We start from the raw sequence: 21,890 nt of genomic DNA, 5'->3' as shown, positions 1-21,890 counted from the left end.
ATTCAGTTCTGGAATTTTGGACTGAGCCATTTGGGCAATAGGCCTTTTCTTTTCCTCAGGTTTGAGCTTGGAAGCACCCAGACCCAGGAGCAGCTGGTAACTTATACATATAAGACAAAGTAAAGCAAGGCCAAGGCTAAGGCCTGACTGATTCTACCAGTAAAGATACAACGAGCCAGGTTTTTTTTTTTAACTGTGCATCTCAAAGCAAACTTTATTTGTTCAATTATTTTCAACAACAGTGTTTTATGATTCTAATACATTGATTTTTTTCCAAGAAGGAAACTCACTTAAAAATATTTTTGTTTTAAAAAATAGGCCTGGGGCTTCCCTGGTGGCACAGTGGTTGAGAGTCTGCCTGCCGATGCGGGGGACACGGGTTCGTGCCCCGGTCTGGGAAGATCCCACGTGCCATGGAGTGGCTGGGCCCATGAGCCATGGCTGCTGGGCCTGTGCGTCTGGAGCCTGTGCTCCGCGACGGGAGAGGCCACAGCGGTGAGAGGCCCGCATACCGCAAAAAAATAATAATAATAAAAAATAAAAAAAATAATAAAAAATAGGCCTGTGTTCAGCTATATATTTTTTCTCCCAAGCTTTGATCATATTTCTTTGATTTGGGAAGAAAATACTGTTTTGCTGGCATGAAATGCAAAACTGTAAAGATTTTTTAAAAAAAACATCCCAGTACAGAATTTTAAAAATTATCAATGGAAAACAGATTAAGGTCATTAAGTGCACAACACTAATTACTGGGCAGCTACTGGTATTCTGTTTCTTCCCTAGTTCTCCCAAGGAAAACTTAAGTTGAATCTTCAGCAGAATAATCCTCAAATATACTTTATAAGCAAAATGAGAGCTTTTGTTTACATAGTTTTTGGATTTTGCTATTCCTAATTTTATTCTAAAACTCAATTTTACCCCAAACCATAATTACCATATTAACTTTGTAATGCACAGTTGTATGCAATTCAGCAAAGCAGTAGTACACCATCAGGTTTTATTCATCCAGAGCTTAGGAAAAACAGGATTGGTCACACCCATTTAAAAACAAATAAGCTATTTGCCAATGTGTAGTTTCGATCTAAGTTCTGACAATGAAATATATGGATATATATCTATATATCTCATCTTGATTTTCAAAGGTAGGCAAAGAGAGTTCTTCACAGCTTAGCTTTGCCTGGCTGAAGCTGAAGATTTTGTAACTTCAGAGCCAGCCCCATGTTGCCAGTGATTTTCAATTTACCTTGAAAGAAGGCCGACTGAGGATTCATTTTACCAGTCATCAAAGCCAGTAAGTCCGAGTCAGCCATTGTAATTGTGCAGTCAGCCTTCTTATCTGAGTTATGGAGCACTGATCCTTTGCCATTCCTCACGTCCACCACCCAGGTGGCTTCTTTACCTCCAGGGCCATCCTTCACCTTGAAGGCAAAAATACCACCGATTTTCTTCACAAACTGCTCCCCTTCCTCTTCAAGCTTCTTCTCAATCTCCTTAAAGACAAGATGTGCCTTAAATCCATCAACTGCGGAGCTGGTTGGAGCAGCCTCAATTTGATGAGTTCTAAAAGAACTGGCAGCTTCAGGAAAACCCATCTTGTACAGCGTGACAACTACTGCTCCCAACGAGCCAGTTTTTGATTTAAATGGTTTATTTACATAGACAGCAAGAAGAACAAGCCAGCTTCCTGTGATCCTTGTTCCACAAACCAAAAAGGATGACACTGAAACAAAAGGGGCTGAACAATTGTAACATGAGTTGTAGGATACCCTATTGCTGAGGAGCCAATCCTAGAGTTCATTTAACAGGTTTTATATTCTGCAGCTCCATTCTGAGTAGGGAGGGCAGAAAGCCCCATAGCTCATCAGAGCCTGGGAAGCAATAAGAAAACCGTCTCAAGGCAGCCTCCCAGGGGAGATAGGGAGGCAAGTGGAAGGTGGCCTCACTGCCTTACAAGCCTTCCATTCTCGCATGTTCTGGGAGGATCACAAGGCATTCTGCCAAGATTTAGATAAGCTTTTCATACCTTTGCCAGTGTGGCCTATATGAATGAATACATGCAAGGTCATCGCAGTGCCATGGCAGAGGCATTCCCTTACAGTATCACTGTGTTCACAAAGAGAGGGCCTGTCAAAAATTGAGCCAACTCCTAGGAAGTGTTTTGGAGAAATTAGAAAAGACTAGATCTTAGTTCCATTATTTGGGCCACTGGATCAAGCCTTGCCTGCAGCGATTATTGATGGACATTTCAACCAAATTCCTTTTCTAATTTAATCTAGTTTGAGTTGGATCATTAGTTACTTGCAACCAAAATCTCTTAACCAATACAACAGAAGGTGGAACTCAGCCTCCCAAAGGACTCTCGACTCTCGTAAACTTCCCTGACTTCAATTACCATTTGTATATTGATGACTCTCAGATCTTTATTTCCAGCTCAGAAATTTCCAGATTTCTCTTGTTGAGATTCAGACATTATGCATCAAACTACCTCCTAGACATTGTCACCTGGTTATCACAAAGTCACTTTAAACTCCAATTATCTAAAACTGAGCTCAGTGTCTTCTTTCCAACAACACACTCTTCCTCCTTAATTCCTTATCTCTATGAATGGCAGCACTAATCTTTCAGTTGCTGAGCCAAAAACCTAGGAATCAGCCCTGATACCTCCCACTTTCCCATCCCTTATATACCTTCAAGCTTTGACCTAAATATCAGTCAAATCCACCTATTCCTCTCCATCTTCACTGCCACCACCCTGGTCTAAGCCACCAGCATTTCTCACCTACATGTCTGCTATTCTCTCCTGACTGGTCTCCTGATGCCACCCTCCATTCTCCAACCATTCTCCATGTCTGACATTTATTGTTGAATGAATGAACAAATGAATGAATGAATATCATTAACCTCTCACTTAAAACCCTTCACTGGCTTTCTTGTACACTTAGTTGAAGACTGAAAGTTCTTGAGACAGTCCATAGGGCCAGCATGATCTATCCCCTTACCTACCTCTCTTGCCTCATCCCCTACTTTTCTGCCCTATTTGCATCTGAAAAAATAAACTATCAGTGGTCATTGCCTTGGTACATTATGCTTTGTACACCCCACCAGCTACCCAACAGCATCTGTCCTCACTTAGCAAAGTCCCACTTATCCTTCAAGGCTCATTCTTAGGAAGACTTTGATTTCATCAAGGAGTCAGTTCTTTCTATATGCTTCCAAAACACTTAGCAGCTGCCTCTAACCTGCACTCTAATGATCACTATCTGATAATTCTGTTACCTGAAGTTCTTGGGGGTCTGATTCTTCTCTTCATTGTGTCTACTGAATCTTATTCATGGTAGATTGTTTCCTCATGTATTTCATCAGTTTTTTCCTTGTGGATTATTAGCTGTTTAGAAGGGCTTTATATACAGGAATTCTGTGTAACCTGCAATGGTTGGGGGAAGAGGGGGGGTCCACGGAGGAGACCCAAAGAGGATTTGTATTAGTTTCTGCTAGGCATCTGAGAGATACTTTTGTTTTTAGTTTTTTAGCAGTATGCGGGCCTCTCACTGTTGTGGCCTCTCCTGTTGTGGAGCACAGGATCCAGATACGCAGGCTCAGCGGCCATGGCTCACGGGCCCAGCCGCTCCGTGGCATGTGGGATCTTCCCGGACCGGGGCATGAACCCGTGTCCCCTGCATCGGCAGGTGGACTCTCAACCACTGCACCACCAGGGAAGCCCCTGAGAGATACTTTTCTTTTTCTTTTCTTTTTTTTTTTCTTTTTGCGGTATGTGGGCCTCTCACTGTTGTGGCCTCTCCCGTTGCGGAGCACAGGCTCCGGATGCGCAGGCCCAGCGGCCATGGCTCACGGGCCCAGCCGCTCCGCGGCATATGGGATCCTCCCAGACCGGGGCACGAACCCGTATCCCCTGCATCGGCAGGCGGACTCTTAACCACTGCGCCACCAGGGAGGCCCCTGAGAGATACTTTTGGAGTAGGTCTCCTTTGGTGTTAATTTCTCAGCCTTCGAGATTCCTAGACATGCAGGTGATGTAAATATGAACCCCACACTCACCACCCCCTACTCATCAAGGGCAGGCATGCAGTTTCAAATTCTCAGAAGATAGTTTCTTTCCCCCACCCTAAGACCACGTCAGGATGGACATATATCCTTTTTGTCTTCTTTGCTAGTACTCAGATGTTTGTTTGTTTGTTTTCCACTAGTCTGCAGTTTCAATGTGGGTATAGCCCTTCAAATGTCCTAGATTTATCAAGGGTCACAGTTCCAATCCCTAACTTCATGTAAGCCCAAGCCTTCATCTCCCCAAATGCCTGTTAAAACCCAAATGGTTGCAGGTCCATTAAATGTTAAATGATTGTATTTAAAAGGATGTTTGGGACTTCCCTGGTGGCACAGTGGTTAAGAATCCGCCTGCCAACGCAGGGGACATGGGTTCGAGCCCTGGTCCAGGGAGATCCCACATGCCGCAGAGCACCATGTGCCACAACTACTGAGCCCACGAAACACAACTACTGAGCCTGCGTGCTGCAACTACTGAAGCCCATGCTCTGCAACAAGAGAAGCCACCCTAATGAGAAGCCCATGCACCACACAAAGAGTAGCTCCCACTCGCCACAACTAGAGAAAGCCCGCATGGAGCAACAAAGACCCAACACAGCCAAAAATTAAATAAATTTATAAAAAAATAAAAAATTTAAAAAAATAAAAGGATGTTTATTGTTTTTATTTCCAGCATTTCCATGTGTTACGTAGCAGGAAGTTCCAGATATTGTCAGAAAAGGAAGTCCAGCTCAACACTTAGTAGACAGAACTGTCACTGTCTGTTTACTTGTCTATTTTCTCCATGAGCATCAAGCTCTGAGAGGGCAGAGACAGGGTCTGACTCATCTCTGAGTCAAGACACCCAGCTTAAAACCCTCCCCACCCAGAGTAGAAGTTCAGTGCATTTGTTGATACCAAACCTCCGCTCAGACACTCGTATTGAAAGGGGAGCTCAATTTCTCCCACTCCCAAAGTAGCCTTTCCTTTGGAGAGAGTCATGTCACCTGGGTGACCATCTGGCAAGTGGGGGGCAGCCTGCCCCTTTTCTGTGTTCATTCCTCCCAACACTTGTCTTATCCACCCAGGATTCTGCAGAGTAGGGCTCAGGGTCTGGATGATCCCAGTGATAACTGGGACTTTGAGCTTTGATCCAGGAGAAAGCACAGGGGCCAGTTCAAGATGAAAACCTAAGGTTCTCATGCACCGTTAGTGGAAGTTAAATGGGTACAACATTGTGGGAGAGCAATTTGATGGCATCTATTGAAATGTTAAGTATGTATACCTATCAATCTTGCAATTCACTTCTCTGATTCTATTCTATTCATAGAAGAGGGGTCACTGTTACATTGTTTGTGGCAACAAAAAATTGAAAGCCACCCAAATGTCCATCAATGTGTGATAAACTAAATAAGCTTTCTTCTGCCATACAATGGGAAACTGTAAGATGGTTTTTGGTTTTGTTTGTAATGAGGCAGATCTGTGTATATTGACATAGGTAGAACTCCTGTGTCATATTACTGAGTGAAATATGTGAGTCTGCAGGACAGAGTATATCATATGACATTTAAAAAAAATTAATTAATTTAGGGCTTCCCTGGTGGCGCAGTGGTTGAGAGTTCGCCTGCCGATGCAGGGGACACGGGTTCGTGCCCCGGTCTGGGAAGATGCCACATGCCACGGAGTGGCTGGGCCCGTGAGCCATGGCCGCTGAGCCTGTGCGTCCAGAGCCTGTGCTCCGCAACGGGAGAGGCCACAACAGTGAGAGGCCCGCGTACAGCAAAAAAAAAAAAATTAATTAATTAACTTATTTTTGGCTGCGTTGGGTCTTCGTTGCTGCGCACGGGCTTTCTCTAGTTGCGGCAAGCGGGGGCTGCTCCCTGTTGCGGTGCGCGGGCTTCTCATTGCTGTGGCTTCTCTTGTTGCGGAGCACGAGCTCTAGGCGCACAGGCTTCAGTAGTTGTGGCACGTGGACTCAGCAGTTGTGGCTGCAGGTTCCAGAGTGCAGCCTCAGTAGTTGTGGCACGTGGGCTTAGTTGCTCTGTGGCATGTGGGATCCTCCCGGACCAAGGCTTGAACCCGTGTCCCCCGCATTGGCAGGCAGGCTCTCAACCACTGCACCACCAGGGAAGTCCTATCATATGACATATTTATGTAGAAAAAAACAAACGAACCTACAAGCAGTATAAATTGGTACATCCTAGAGGCTATTTGGCAGTAACTGTCAACCTTTTTTTTTCTTTTTTTTGGCTGTGTTGGGTCGTCATTGCTGCACGTGGGCTTTTCTCTAGTTGCGGCGAGCAGGGGCTACTGTTCATTGCGGTGCATGGGCTTCTCATTGTGGTGGCTTCTCTTGTTGCAGAGCACCGGCTCTAGGCCACAGTAGTTGTGGCACGTGGGCTTAGTAGTTGTGGTGCATGGGCTTAGCTACTCTGCGGCATGTGGGACCTGCCCGGACCAGGGCTTGAACCCATATCCCCAGCATTGGCAGGCAGATTCTTCCCTGCACCACCAGGGAAGTCCCTAGCTTTTAATCGTTGAGCCTTTAATTAGAGTCTACTCTATGCCAGGCCCAGCACAGGCTGAGTGATGGGAGTATATGGACTGAGATCCTGCCTTTGGGATGCCCACCATCTACCTGGGAAAACACATACACACAATTAGTCACCATGACTTACTGTTTATTGAACAAATAAATAACTGTACTGTCCATCAAGGTAGCTCTGGACCATGGGTGAGTACAGGAAAGGCTACCTAGAGGAAGAAGGGGTGAGCAGAATGTTGAAGACAGGAAAGCTCTGAATTCAGAAAGGGCTGAAGAGGGCATTCCAGGAAACAGCTTGAGCCAAGTGTGGTTGTGGGAGAGAGTTGAAGAGACAGTGAGGAGTTTGACCTTAGCACAAGGTGTGTGTAAGTGAAGAAGGGCAATAAAGCTGGAGAGAACTGGGGCTGGTTCATGGAAGGCCACAAATGCTGTATTAAGGAGCATGGTACTGTGGGAGCCACAGAAGGTTTTAGAGCAGGCAAGTGGTGTGACAAGAGAGGCATGTTAGGGATTATTTAGTTTAAGTCAGCCAGAGGTCAAGAAAGGGTATGAGGTTAGCAGGAAGCAGATGTGATGGGCAGAGACTCAGGGTTGCAAAGAATGAGGATACTTTGGGGACACCCCTCCAAGGGCCAAGGCACTGCTCTACATCCCCTACACCCCGGTCAAGCCTCTGGGTATTATTTCTAGGATCCTTCTCCTAGTTGCTAGGACTGAGGAGTCCTTCTAGGGCTTGATATTAGGCTGGGATTTTATCACCAGAGCAGAAGTTCTGGCCTAGCTCACCCCCTGCCTCCTGAGGGACCAGATGGACGGCTCTCAGACCCATCCCCACCAGCCCTGCTCTACTAAGAAAGGACCCAGAACCTCTGGAGACTCTGAGGATGTGTATTTGTAGTCTTTCAGGCATTTCCCAGGCCACTGGGAATGCTGGGGGCCTAGAATATGGGATTGGAAGAAACCTGAGGATGGAGAGTTTGAAAGAATATCTAAAAGGAAACTTGGGACTTCCCTGGTGGCTCAGTGGTTAAGAATCCGCCTGCCAATGCAGGGGACACGGGTTTGATCCCTGGTCCGGGAAGATCCCACATGCTGCGGAGCAACTAAGCCCGTGTGCCACAACTACTGAGCCCGTGTGCCACAGCTACTGAAGCCCATGTGCCTAGAGCCCGTGCTCTGCAACAAGAGAAACCACTGCAATGAGAAGCCCTCACACCGCAACGAAGAGTAGCCCTTGCTTGCTGCAAATAGAGAAAGCCCGCGTGCAGCAGCAAAAAAAAAAAAAAAAAAAAAAAGGTAACTGGATATGTTAGATTTGACAGATAAGGAAATTGAGGCCCAGAGAGGTAACATGACTTGCTTGGGGTCACACAGCAAGTTTGGGGGAAATCAGGGCTGGGCCCACGTCTCCTGGGGGAGGCTGAAGCACTCTGGGGTTTTGATAATCTGGTTCATGTAGAGAGTGGAGAGAGTTGGAGCCAGGAACTATGGGTTCAAATCCTGGCTCTGCCATTTACTATAGCTGTGTGACCTTGGGAAGTCACTTAGGCTCTCTGAGGCTGTTTCCTCAACTAGAAAAGGAGGATAACACCCACCTTTTGGGATTGTTGTGAAGATCAAAACACATATAAAGCAGTATAGCACAGTGCCTGGCACTCAGTAAGTGTTCAATAAATGTCAGCTACTGGTCTGGCAGCGGCAATAATTTCTGTTGAGTGTATTATTGAATATGAGTCTACATACTAAGTGTTAGTGAGATTTGTCTGTTTCCGTGTGTGTAAATCCGGGCTAATAACCAGCCCCTGTCCTGTCACTTTTCTGTCCAGCCCCTGCAGCAGAATGGGTTAATAAGGTGTGTAAACGTTCCAGTGCTGAGCACTCAATGGTTATTCAGCCCAGAGCAATTCCTCTCCAAGTCCTACTCCGCAAAATTTCCTGTCAGCCTAACCAACTCTTCTGTACTGCCGGGTGCTCCCCTGGAACCAGAGAAAAGGGATGTCCCCCACCTCTCAAGCCTGCCCAGCTGAGGAAAAATGGGGTGGGAAAGCAGCGAACGCGTACGCTGAGAAGGTGAGACAGAAAAGGGAGAGCAGGGAGAAGGGTGGTGAGGAGGAGGGAGGTGCACGAACGTGGTGTGGAGTTGAGAAAAGGGTAGAGACTGAGGGATATAGGATAGGATATAGGATGCAGGTGAAAGGACAAGAGGGGCAGTGCGAGAGGTGAGGGCGCTGAGATATGCGGAGGGAGTGCAGGAAGATGGGGATCTCGTAGGAAGGAGTGGGAACCCTCCTCTTTGAGAGGTCCGTGGGTCGCCCAGGGGTAGGGGGTCCAAGCTTCCAGCAGTCGCTTCTCCGGGCCGCCGTCCCTAGGATCGGAGTCGGGATCCCGGGGAGGGAGCCACTAGCCAGCGAACCGTGGAGGAGGCGGGGAGGGGGGATCCGCAACCTGGGATTGGCCGCCGCTCCGCCGGTCGGTGACGCGAGGCGGGCGGGCCCCTTTGTGACATCACAATCAGCTGTTTGAACGTTCCAATTTGTGCCGTGAGCACAGCAGCGGCGGCTGCACAGACTCAAAGCCCCGCGGGCGAGCGCAGCAGCCCTGAGCGTCCGACACGTACCCCAGCCGCCTTCCCGCCCAGCCCCCGCGATGCGGCCGCGCCTGTGATCAGCCGCCGACCCCGGGACGCCCCGCGTCACAACTACCTCAGCGCCACCTCCGCCCGCCGCACCGCCCCAGTCCCCAGGTGAGTTCCGACCGGCTTTGGCCAGGGGGCTCCCGGAGCCTGGGAACACGCCCCGCGCCCCCAGCTCCTGGGTCTTTGTCTGTCTCCGCCGGCGGCCGCCGGGGCTGCATTCCCGTCTCCGGATTGGCTGCCGCAAGCCGGGTAGACCATGACGTCTCCCGATTTGCATATGACATTGAGACGTCACCAAGGCCGGCACCGCCCCCCCCACCCCCTCTCGGCTCAGGTCGCTTGTCCTCCGGTGACCCGTTGGGCGCTGGGTCGGGGCTGGGCCTATGGGTGAGTGACGCTGAAAGGCAGCGGGACCAGAGGGTCCTCCAGTTTCCTGGGCTAATCCAGGAGCTGGGGTCAAGCCTCTGATCCCCTACTTTCTTCTTGCGACTTGAGAGAGATTCCGAAGGCGCTACTGGGTCTAGGTTGGGGGGAGGGAGTTGTCAGGAGTTCAGGGGCCCCTGAAGCTTCGGCTCCAGGTCACTGGGGCAGCGCCAGATGGTGGTACAACCCCCTCCCTCTGGCTCCAGGTTCTGCACCCCTGGGACTAACATCGTAACTTTCTCCGAATCCCTGACATGTGTGAAGTGCCTTAGCTGACGTCATTCCCAGCCCCCAAACGAGGGGTCTTAGACCCCATTTCATGGAAGGGAAACTGAGGCCCTGAGAGGGGAAATGGCTTACTCGAGGTCATGCAGCCAGTTAGAGTCATGCACCTAGTGAGTAGCAGATGCATTAGCCATGGGCACATAGCTAGTAGGAGCTCATTACAAGTAACAAGTTACACATCCTGCTTCCACTGAAGACTCTACCTTGGGCTAAGCACCATCCAAATTTGATAGAGCTCCTAGGTTTCCTCACTCCTGGATCTTTTTCCAGGAGGTCTCTGGACATTGGGTCCCCTTTTGAGGCCCTGACTCTCACTCCGTTCTTTGGAGTTTCCAAGCCCAATAAAATCACTGCCTCCTAGCTGTTCTGACCACAGAAATGTGAGTCAATGCCTGCCTCAGGGTGTCTCCGATGTTGGGATGGAGTGGAGGTGAGAGTTCCCTCTGTTTGGCTCCTCTTCACCTCCCAGCCCCAGAGTTGTCAGCTAGAGAGGACTGACCTGGTCTAGTGCTAGGGACTACAAGGCTTGTGCTGCCCCTCTCTGCTCACAGAGAGGGACCAGAGAAGGAGCAGGAGAAGGAGAGCCTCTGACTTTCCAAATAGATGGGCCTATGGGCTGGACCAGCAGTCCCATCCCAGCCTAGACTTTGCTCAAGCATGGCCTGGATTGGGTAGAGGTGGCTTGGGGCTCCAGTGTTATTCTGGGCACAGCTGCTATAGTTATTAAAGGGAACGGTTCTCCCTGGAGCAGAGCTGGGAGTGTAAGAACCAGGAACTGGCAGGGTTGGGAAAGAAAAATCCTGGGAGCCTCCCTCAGTGGTCATGAGAGGAGGCAGGCACTGGCTGGCTGGTGAGGTTCTCAGTTCTGGCTCTGGCACTGACTTTCTGTGTGACCTCAGGCAGGGAGCTTCCCCCACCCTAAGCCTCCCTTACCTCAATCTGTTTGTAATTTGAGGAGGCCCAGAGTAGACTCTGGTACACAGTGGGATGATGAATCTTGGTGCCAGGAACCTCAGACTCTTTTATAGCTGAGAGAGGCAGTGACTTGATCAAAGTCTAACTTCTGTCTGACTTCCCCATGTCCCCTGAATCATTATATTTTGGGGGGCGGTTTACTGAGGGCTTCCTGACTGTGTTCACTCCGGACTGAATACTCAGTGACCTGGGGCCAGGCCTGCTCTGCCACCATCTAGCTGTGTGTCTTTGGGTAGACTTATGTCCTCTGATCCTCAGCTTGCAAAATGGGCTGGGTGAATATCATGGCTCCTGAAACACCTATTAACTTCCTTTTCATTTTCTCAGTGAAGCAGTAGGTCCTTGGAAAGAGGGTGTGCCTCAACAAGGCCCCAGTCTTCCCTTCCTTCAGGAGGGGCCAAACTCTCTGGATTTTTGGTAACTGAGTCACTAACTCCCTGTGGCTACAGATGGGCTGGGATATGTGGCTTGTGCTGGGCAGGCACTAGTTGAGAGTGGCCCAACCTTTCATAATCCCTGAAGATCTACCACCAGGGAGGCCAACACCCAGGCAGCACTTTCTTCTGGAGCCCACTGTGGATCTGCAAAATGTATAAGTACTCTCAGGGCATAGAGTTTAGGTGATTCTGTGGCAAGTGTGAAAATATACCCAGGGATTGGGAGAGGTAGCAACAACCATAAGAAATACCCCAGGTGGGTTAGCAATAAGAGTAGAATGCCTCCAGGGAATGGAAGTGTGGACATGCCCCCAGGGAGTTTTACTGAAAGTGTGGAAACATCCTTAGAGGAAGGTGACAAGTGGCTGAGTAGCAAAACTGTTGGCTATCTTCGGGGACATGTGGAGAGTCAAGCTCCAGGGACATCCAGGGGGCCTGGCCAGCAGCCCCTAGCCCAGGTCTAGTCCTGAGGTAGGCTTGGTGTTTACATTCCTGTAGCAGGGGGTCTCCTTCCTCATCTTCACTGAGGGAAGGACTGATTAAGGGCTTGAGTCCTGGTCAAACCCTCAGTCCTCATACTTAAGGCCTCCTGGGGTCTGGTAGCTCCCTCCCTCCATCATCACCTCCCACTGACCTGCTATCTCCCTGGGGCCAGGCAACCTGATCTTCTTCCTCCTAGCCAGGGATGCTGCCCTTGAGCAGGAGCTTGGGAATAGGGAGTAAGACGGGGGAGGGCCTGTGGGAATAGGATCTTCATCTGACAGACACAGTTGAGGCCTATGTGATCACAGGGTGAGGATGGTAGCTGTTCTGTGGGATTTCTGCTAGGGAGCACTTCTCAAGCCACACAGACTCAAGTAGTGGTTCTTAATCTCTGGTGTCAAGGACCGCTGTTTAGGAAATCATGATGAAAACCAAGGTTCTTCTTTTCAGAAAAATACACATGGACCATGGCCCCAGGCCACTAAGTTAAAAATGCCTAATCCAGACAGATACCCAGCAAAGGCAATGGGAGTATAGTGATCTGGAATCTGCATGGGTTAAAATCCTCTGTGTCTTACTAGCTTTGAGATTTTGGGCCAATTATCTTACGTCTCTGAGCCTCAGTTTCTTCACCTATAAAAAAGTAATAATAATTATACCCACTTCCTAGAGTAATCATGGGGATTACATGAGGTAATATAGGTAAAGTGCTTAGTATAGTACTTGGCACATGAATGTTAGCTATATGATGATGATGATGACGACGACGATGATGGTGATGATAAATAATCACAATACTGGGCGATTTCTTCCTTGCTTGGAGAACTATTTTTACCCTTCAAGGTCCAGGTTGGATGTCCAATCCTCTGGGGAACCTTCCTTGACAGAGTCTGGTCATATATATCACTCCTAGAGCATGCAACAATATTATAATTATTAATAATAAACTAGTTGATTAGTTTATTGAATGCTTACTCTGTGCCCAGGTGCTGTTCTGAGCACTTTGTGTTTAGCTCGTTTAATTCTTATGAGAGCCCAGAGAGGATACTATTATTAGCTCATTTAATTCCTATAAGGGCTGAGAGGAGGATACTATTATCCTTGCCATTTGACAGATGAGAAAACTAAAGCACAGGTAAGTTAAATAACTTCTAAGGTCATACAGAAAACAAAAGCTTGAAGGCAGGCTGACTTACCAGAAAGGGAACACACACACACACACACACACATACACACACACACACACACACACACACACGACAAAGCTTTCCCACGCATCCCTGTTGTACCCTTATCACTGTTCTGGGGGCTGGGGGAGGTATCCCCAGCCCCAATGGGGAGACCAGTCTGTGGTGCCTCTGACTCCTCTCTACCTCCCAGGTTTCTGCTCTGCCATAGGGCAGCCCCCTGAGGCCTCTTCACTCCCCCACCATGCTCCAGCGCCTCACCAGCCTCTTCTTCAGCTCCCCGGCGCCCCCCGAGGACCCCGACTGCCCTCAAGCCTTCGTCTCCGAGGAGGATGAAGTGGATGGCTGGCTCATTATTGACCTGGCGGGTGAGGCCCGAGTCTGGGGCCAGGACTGACTCCTGGGCCTGTGAAGTCGTCATTAGGGCAAGTGGCCGAGCAGTTGAGCAGGGAGCTGCTAAGGGGTTGGGGAGGGCCTACTGGGCAAATTGGGGCTGTGGCAGTAATATTAGAGGTGGAGGGTAACAGGGCCCCATCCCATGCAAGCTGGGGCCACCTCCTGGCGGTACAGTGTTGGAGTCCACACCTCACGCGCCCTAGGGCAGCAGGTCGAGACTGTGGATGCCCATTGGGTATGGCGGGCGGGGCTGCGTGTCGGACTAACTATGCCCTTTCTCTCCCTGCCCCATTGTGTCCGGTGTGTGTGTGTGTGTGTGTGTGTGTGTGTGTGTGTGTGTGTCCCTCCGTGCTGCGCCCCCTCCTCCGCATGGCTCCCCCTCCCGCGCCACGTAGACAGCTTCACAGCTCCACCCAGCCCCAGGGCCGCCCCGGCCCCTGCGGGCCGCCCTCCGCCCGCACCCTCCTTGATGGATGAGAGCTGGTTTGTTACCCCTCCGGCCTGTTTTACTGCAGAAGGGCCTGGGCTCGGGCCTGCCCGCCTCCAGAGCAGCCCCCTGGAGGACCTCCTCATCGAGCACCCCAGCATGTCCGTTTACGTGACCGGCAGCACCATAGTGCTGGAGCCTGGACCTCCTTCCCCGCACCCTGACGCCGCCCTGCCAGACGGAGACCTTAGCGACGGGTGAGCCGGCCGGGGGTGGAGCCTGGAGGCCTAGAGAAGCTTGTCTTGGAGGCTAGGGTCCCCGCTGCAGGAGCGAGCCCAGGAGACCCCCTGGCACTGCAGGGGCGGGGCCTTTAGAGGCGGGTCTTCAAGGCAAAGGGTGGGGCCCATGGGCCGGAATGAAGCTAAGCCTGAAGGTAAAGGGGCGGGGCTTTGAGACAAGGAGAGGCGTGGCTTCGTGGCTAGGGCGGGGCTTGAGAGAGAGAGAGCTTCGAGGCTTGGGCTCGCTGAGATGGTAGGCATCTCCAGGTTGGCTTGGAGGAAGGGCTGGTACCCGCAAGAAGGGCATTGTGCTCCCCCCTAGGAGCAGAGACCAAATCGTGCGAGGGTGCGGGGACAGGGTGGGAAGTGCCAGCGCTCTCCTCCGTCCCCCACGACTTGTCTAACCCTGACTGCCTCGCTCTGTCCCCTCAGGGAGTTGGCGCCTGCTCGCCGTGAACCCCGGGCCCTGCACCACGCCGCCCCTCTGCCGGCGCGGGCCGCACTGCTGGAGAAGGCGGGCCAGGCGCGGCGCCTGCAGCGGGCCCGGCAGCGGGCCGAGCGCCACGCCCTGAGCGCCAAAGTGGTGCAACGGCAGAACCGCGCCCGCGAGAGCCGTCCACGCCGGCCCAAGCACCAGGGCAGCTTTGTCTACCAGCCGTGCCAGCGCCAGTTCAACTACTGAGCTTCCGCCGGCCGTGCCGCAACCCCTCGCTGACTCCCGACCCTTATGCAGCCCCTCCGCCGCAGCCAGTGTGCTGCTCGAGGGGCGCCTGCAGCCCACTTCGGGCTGGACACCACAACCTCCCTTCTTCTTAAGTGTGTGAGGTGGGGGTGATAGCCTCTCTCTCTCTCTCTCTCTCCCTCCCACCCTCCCGCTGCTTCTATTTCCCTATCTCTGATCCTCTAATCCTACTCTAACCTCCCCCCCACTCCCTTCACCCTCCCACCTTCTGGCCCCTTCTGGCATCTAATCCTCCATCTCCACCACCGCCGACACTCCGTCGGTTCCCATCCTGATCTTTGCCCTGACATTCTCCATCCCTGTCCTCCGGTCCTCTACTTCTGGCCCACTCCTATTTCTGAGAGTGTCTTCTTCCAGTTTCATATCTGGCTCATTCCCTACCTTCAGCTCCCACTTCACAAGCCTCAGTCTATCTAATGTTTGGCACTGCATTCACTCCTGCTCCCTTATTACTCATTCCCAGTAATTCTCCCACTGCGACTAAAGGGTTCTGCCTTTAGTCTTCCCCTTCCCTCTCCTCTGGGGGCTGGGCTCCTTGGAGTTGCCTAGGCATGGAAAGGTAAGGTATGTGGGAAAGGACTGTGAGATGTGAGTTAGAGGGAGAAGGTGGAGGGAATCGAGGAAAAGAGGAAACCTATTGAAAATGTAGACAGGACAGACAGGTTGAGATGCTGTAGGGAGCAGGGCACAATGGGGGCTGGCACGGTGCTTACTCAGAGAGGCCAAGCCCTGCTCTCAAGCTGGAGCCTGGAGTCTACTCCCACATCCCTTTTCTACAATGCCACCTCCCAAATCTCTTCCTGAAATCAACCCCTCTGCAGGTCCCTGTATCTGAAAGGCTTAGTTAGTACCTTGCTGCCCTACCCACATCAACCCAGCAGTAAAGGCTGGGCAAGGCCCTGCCATCCTAGTCATCTGTTCACATGCCCAAGGTGCTAGAACTAGCTTAGGAGAGATGCAGGCCAGAGGGGATTCTAGGCAGGGGAAGGACACACCCCAGAATAAGAATGCAGAATGATGATGCTGGGGAGGACAAGCTGTGGGGTGAAGCCAACCAAGGAATGGCAGCCAGCCTTCATCTTGCCTCTGGCCTTGTATTTCACACTCTGCCAGGATGGCTAATAAACACTCCTGAGTAGGAGGCCAGGAGCCCCACTGCCACAATCCCCAGATAGTCCCTGTCCAGGTTCAGGGCCTTTAGGGGAGACTCTCTTCATTTTCTTTCCCAGAAGAAAGAAAATTCATTTCTCCTTTCTAGGCTGCTGGGGGGAAATGGGTACCCTATGGTTCCCCTTCCCTTCTCCTCCAGTAAGTACCTGGAAGAGGGAACCTGAATATCTGGGTGAGACAAAGGGGACAGGGGCAGCCAGCTTTCCCCTTCTCACGGTGGGATTGACTCTCGGGCTCAGACACCAGCAACAGCCTCTTGGGATGCCCCGAGTTGCTTCCCCTTTCCTCTTTCTGTCCTTTTTTAGTGTGTGCTCTTTCTTCCCTGAAACCTTTAAGATTTCCTATTACATACTAACACAGGTCTTTCCCTTCAATTCTAGGTTTCTAGGCCTCACAGCCAAGCTGAGGCTTACAGAAAACTCTGCAACCCCATGCGGGCAAAGGCAGCTGCCCTCCCTGACCCTATAACCCTAGGTCTCCAGTAGGGTGTATGGATAAGGGAGGGGGTAGCCCCATGGATGCTGGGATAGGGACAGAGAAAGCCCTGTTGGGGTCTCCTATCCAAGGGAATAAGCCAAATTTACAGTAAGAGCAGATCAAAGTCCCCATGCTGGTCCACTAGGGCCCCAGTAGTTGACAACCTTGCTCCTCTCTCCAGCGTTCTCCTTCAGTTACGACCTAGTCCCTTTTATTCTTCCAGCTACTCCTTGGTTACTTCACAGCCAGCTTAGGGTCTTCAGCACTTCCAAGAGCTGAAACTCCCTCCAACTCTTCTTGCCTACTCCTTTGCTGCCAGCTGGAGCCTAGGCTCAGTTCTGGGCAGTGCTCACGATCCTTCTGTGGGGGAAAAGTGAGTTATAGGGCATTTGGCTCAAATTTCAAAGGCCCCTACCTTACCCGTATTTCTGGAGGCTCCTGTAGTTCTAGAACCCTCCAACATAATCACCTGGCTGGTTGCAAGGCTCATGTTTTTGTACTTTCCTATAGATTCTGTAGCAGTTGAGTGCGGCAATATTTTAATTGTGGATAGATTTCTAAGAGCCAACACTAGTTTGTTCTCCTGCTAGTCTGACTCCTGAAGCATCAGACCTCGTCATACCGTATTGACTGTGTATGTGCCTTTCACCTTGAGCATGCTTCAGGATTTCTTTTTAAACCACAGAACTTGAATACATGAGGGAACCAGAACTCACAAAGTCCTATGCAACCTTAGACAGGAGGAGGTTAGAGAGTCTGTCTTTACTGATGTTTCAGAGACCCTGTAGAAGTTTGTTCCAGACTGCATTACTTAATGTCAAGACTACCAGCGCTTTGCCAAAACTGAGTATGTGAGAGGGACCCCTATTTCTAGAGTGAGTCCCAGTTACATCAAAGGACAACTTCCAGTAATTCTCCAATACATCTCTCTTCAAACTGGGTGTCATTTCCAGCCTTTGCCAGTCTGGCCCCATCAGGGTACCATCTGTGTATGAATGCAGTTTGCTGCTGTTTTGGAGTATGCTTGCTCCCTGGCCCCCACCTGGAACCTTGAGTTTGCTTTGACCCATAATGTTAGGTGCGTTGAGGACCCCACCAGAGCTCTTGGATGACTCAGATCCATGTGGCTTTACGTGAGGGGACTGAAGGCAGACATAACACGGCCCCTTATATCTTCCCTCTTGCCCTGCTGCCTGGTTCCAAATGGAACCAATAAGATGAGTGTGTCCCTCTTGGGTGTGTGTTGAGACTGGCTGAAAAGAGGAGACTCTGGTTGACCGTGTTATGACATGTTGACAGACTCAAGGACACAACCGCCTCAGCCTGGTCACGTGGCATGCCTGTGTATGTGTGTAACAGGATTCTGATTGTTAGATTGTAATGTTATTCCTCTATGGGAGAAAAAGTTAATATAAAGAAAAACAAATAAAAATCTATTTAAAGCACATTATGCTTTCTTCCTGAGTATAGCTAAAGTAGGAGAAGCACTTTGCAATCTCAAACACAGTATTGGCTTAGGGTGTTATTGTTAGGCTGGCTTTGGTTCTGGTTGTGCATGTGTCATACAGGGAAGGAAGAGGGTAGATAAGCTTGCTGGTAACAGAGCCAGACAATGTGGGGTGACTCAGAAATAACTACTTTTAGAGAATCCTTATAATGCAAGACACATTTTAAAAAAGGAAAATAAGAGCATGAGAATCACCAATTCATCCTTTTGGTCTCAGGCACTGGCTTATGGAACCCCTGAAGGGGAAGGGATGGAGTATATGTCTAGCTGGAGGAGACAGCAGAAGGCTGGGGCCCAGACCAAGATAAAGACAGGACCCCAAGCACTGAAGTCCCCTGAATGTTGGGGGTAGGGTAGGGGCAGAAGCAGCTGATTTGGAGACCACAATTTTTAAGGCAAGAACTGAGCCAGGAAAGGGAAAAACCTAGGCACACTGATGAGCCACCCCAGGCCTGATGCAGATGAGAAACAGGGCAGCCAAAGAGTGGGAAATAGTGGATATCTCTGAAGTACATAATGCAAAATGACAACTTTTATTTGGGAGCTGCTCCATTTAACCACGGACATGGACTGAAGTTAGAAACCTGACCTAAACTGGGCTAGATTCTTGAAGTTGTTACAAAAAATCTTGCTGGTCAGTCTGGGCTTATCTCTTGAATGGAGGAGGTGTAAACATAGTTGTGTTGGAGCAATCCATCGTGTGCATGGAGAAGCAGATGAATGAGGTAGAGAAGAGTGCCATCTGGTTTGCTGATGGCTTCCTGTCTCCAGAAAGTCTTGGGTGACCTTTGATCCTCTCTAAGTTGATTCTGTCATTTTGCAACCAAAAGAAATCTGATCAATATCAAAGTGCCTGGTATAGTACTGAAAAGAGCTAGTTTCTTCAAAGCCAAGAATGAGTTGAGTAAGTATGTACATTTTCCACAACTTGCCAGGTGGGCATCTCAAGTGTAATGAGGACATGATGGGATTCTAATTCACAAAGAAGGCTGTTCCTATTCATTTATGGTCCAAAGAAAGAGGTTGCTTACCCAATAATCCCTTACCAATAACATACGTTTATGTTCTAGGACAAAGACATTTATTTAACACATTCAGTATTTCACATTGTACAAACCCTTAGATTCTCTTTATTCACTGGTCCATTTCTACAACAAATACATCCAAAACACTATATAATAAAATTATGTACAACATTTCCAAATGAGAAGATTCTTTTTGCCCCACTACTGCTATTCACACACAGTACTTCCACAGCACAATACATCATTAGAAGATCTAAAAATGCTCACCCTGTACTCTAGGCTGCTTAGGAAATGTGAAAACTCTTAACATAATCACATTAGCTCCTCTCAATACATGGCAACATTTTAGAAACCTTGAACTTCATCTTGCAACACCAAAAGGGTTCAACAACTCTGCTTTCCCCATTGCACTTTATGAAACAGGTTGCAGGGACCAGGAAAAGGACCACATTATTAAAATAACTAACTGTACAGAAATGGATTTTAAAAAGTCACAGCTCAAAATTGCTTTTTGTAAAATTCACACACATTTACAAATATCAAGTCGTCATTCAGCTTGTTTACTTGGATTTTCTTCGCTTGGATTGCACCGCACTGGTTATGTCTGTGGGGAGAAAGGAGGACATATTCAGCTGAGGCAATTCTTTATAGCAGTGCCTTTTAGGCAGTCCACAGGAACCAGGGCTGACCTAAGTGGAGCCCTACTGGACTCTGAATCAGTCTAAGGTCCTCAAAAGGGGCACTCAGTGTGAAAAGGGTCTCAGACTTCTCGGCCCTGTGAACTAGGGCCTGGCGATTAGGGAAATGTTATACAGGTAGTGGAAGGTGAAGCAAACATACATGAAAAAGGTGCCAAGATGGGGAGAGCTGCTTTAGCTGGGCAATTAACCCCACAATCTCCATCACCTGTTTCCATCACCCAATGAAATGATGGACAGACTGACAGTGCTTTTGGTGAGAAATCAATAAGTGATGTTACAAGCAAGTAAGTGAATTGTGCCACAAAAAAAAAACAGCCTCTGGAGCCAAGCCATTGTTTTGCAGTGAGGAACTCTTTTTGCCATGCCATAGTCAAAGTCTCTAAATAACATGACTATGACCGTTGGTCAGCAAGTGTCTACCATGGCCTAGCCAGGTATTATCAAGGCTGTGGATATACCTGTGCATGTATGGAAGGCATGGAAGCAATTCAGAGCAAGCCACAGCCTGCTGTGAGCCCAGGTGAGCCTGAAGGCTTCATGGAAGAGGTGGGAACTGAGTGGTTTATATCAGTGACAGGGTAACAGTGACATAAAAGGGAAGGAGTGTGTTTTAATTCCTCTTGTATTATTCAAGTCTTAAACTCAAACTCAACGTATAAACTCTCTCAAAAACTTTTTCAACACAAAAGTCTTCTACAGCAAAGTACAATCAATAGCCTGAAGCTCTCCAACTGTAAACATTTCTTTAAAATCTCATATTGATCTTAAAAATTCACCCTCATTCTTCATGCTGCTCCATAATAGGTATTTTGGATTTAAAACGAAAAAAAATGTTTTAGAATTACTTCCCATCAAGGACAAAAAAATGTTTTCTATTTAATACATTAATGTGTAAGATGAATCCAACTTATCCGTTTCTAGAAACTAGGCTGAACTCTCTGATGCTGCATGTTAGGTTCAGTATTCTAAGCAATTTTTCTTCTCTCTTTTGTATTGTATCATATTTTGAGAACCCAGACTCAAAATGTAGAGCAAAAAGCAAAAATTTTATCACTCTGTTAGCTAAGTAACTGCTAAGAAGTGAAACCTAGATGACTTTCCAAGAGGTGGCCCGTACAGTGTTTTTAGGCTTCTATAGGTGGAAATTTCAATATATACATCTTACTGGGAGATTATGATGCTTGTGCCAGGTGGTAAAATCAGTTTCTCTGATTTACTCATTAGTCTTTTGCTAATCAGAGGACAGTAAATCTGACAGGATGTTGACAATGGTGTTATTTTAATTCCATGTAAATAAACGGAGTCTCACGTAGTGCACAACTCCCCATAATCAACCCTTTATGTCCAACTCTCAAGCTTCATTTTCACTGTAGCAAATTTGTCATTTGCAGTAAAAACATACAGGGTTTTGTCTTGACTGAGTGTTCATCCTTAGAGAAATGTCTGTTAATTAGGTCAACTTTGGGAGCTTCTCCTTTGTTGTGATACGAACTATCAAGTGGTGTGTCTGAGAAACACATGTGTGGCTGGGAAAAGTGGTTAGGAGTGGGGGAATAAACAACCTCAGGCTCCCCCCTCCATTCCTTCCTTGCTTGTTCCCATCTGTCACTGCTCTAAAGCACCCAATCATCTGGCAGGCTGCCTCTGCTTCTGAGGATGAATCAATGAGTGAGGCCATGAGTAAACAAGTGATCTGTGCTAGAAACTGGAAAAAAAAAAAAAAAAAGCCTTTTAGATACTAGGGTGAGCGGTGGCAGTGGTGGTGTAGTGGTGGTGTAGGGTGGTGTAGTGGTGGTGTAGGGTGGTGTAGTGGTGGTGTAGTGGTGGTGTAGGGTGGTGTAGTGGTGGTGTAGTGGTGGTGTAGGGTGGTGTAGTGGTGGTGTAGTGGTGGTGTAGGGTGGTGTAGTGGTGGTGTAGGGTGGTGTAGTGGTGGTGTAGTGGTGGTGTAGGGTGGTGTAGTGGTGGTGTAGTGGTGGTGTAGGGTGGTGTAGTGGTGGTGTAGTGGTGGTGTAGCGTGGAGCTTTACCTTCTAAGGAGTTTTATAAATTGACCTTGACCTTGCTCACTTCATTACGCTTTTTACTGTTCTTCTAGCCAAGATTTCTACTTAATTGTAAAAAAATTCTGGAAATTTCCTTTCAAAATCTGTATGGCTG

At 48.9% G+C, this 21,890-nt stretch overlaps 3 protein-coding genes across 13 annotated transcripts in view; 1 reads left to right on the top strand and 2 right to left on the bottom strand.

Annotated features, from left to right (window-relative positions):
• Window positions 1–562: 562 nt before the first annotated feature.
• Window positions 563–1,613, bottom strand: LOC132476413 (sterol carrier protein 2-like). Its single transcript, XM_060078364.1, has one exon. It carries the CDS (start codon window positions 1,590–1,592, stop codon window positions 1,161–1,163), a length of 432 nt encoding a protein of 143 aa, XP_059934347.1. The 5' UTR covers window positions 1,593–1,613; the 3' UTR covers window positions 563–1,160.
• Window positions 1,614–9,111: 7,498 nt separating this feature from the next.
• On the top strand, window positions 9,112–17,946 carry TP53INP2 (tumor protein p53 inducible nuclear protein 2). 4 transcript variants are annotated; one of them, XM_060077947.1, is made up of 4 exons: window positions 9,112–9,329; window positions 13,223–13,379; window positions 13,803–14,091; window positions 14,545–17,946. In XM_060077947.1, exons 2-4 carry the CDS (start codon window positions 13,256–13,258, stop codon window positions 14,792–14,794), a joined length of 663 nt encoding a protein of 220 aa, XP_059933930.1. In that variant the 5' UTR covers window positions 9,112–9,329; window positions 13,223–13,255; the 3' UTR covers window positions 14,795–17,946. The 4 variants fall into 4 exon arrangements, with proteins under 4 accessions (XP_059933930.1, XP_059933931.1, XP_059933928.1 ...); XM_060077948.1 differs by having other exon boundaries at window positions 13,205–13,379; window positions 13,923–14,091; XM_060077945.1 differs by having other exon boundaries at window positions 13,205–13,379.
• Window positions 17,947–19,093: 1,147 nt separating this feature from the next.
• NCOA6 (nuclear receptor coactivator 6) overlaps window positions 19,094–21,890 on the bottom strand; it is a 110,002-nt gene continuing 107,205 nt past the window's right edge. For all 8 annotated transcript variants that reach the window (XM_060120325.1, XM_060120329.1, XM_060120330.1 and 5 more), the window contains one exon: window positions 19,094–19,637. In XM_060120325.1, the coding sequence (XP_059976308.1) occupies window positions 19,594–19,637 (44 nt within the window). In that variant the 3' untranslated portion in view covers window positions 19,094–19,593. The remainder of the gene's footprint in view (window positions 19,638–21,890) is intronic.

This window comes from Mesoplodon densirostris, chromosome 16, assembly GCF_025265405.1.
Source record: "Mesoplodon densirostris isolate mMesDen1 chromosome 16, mMesDen1 primary haplotype, whole genome shotgun sequence".
Lineage (NCBI taxonomy): Eukaryota > Metazoa > Chordata > Mammalia > Artiodactyla > Ziphiidae > Mesoplodon > Mesoplodon densirostris.
This window is presented reverse-complemented; position numbering and strand designations above follow the sequence as displayed.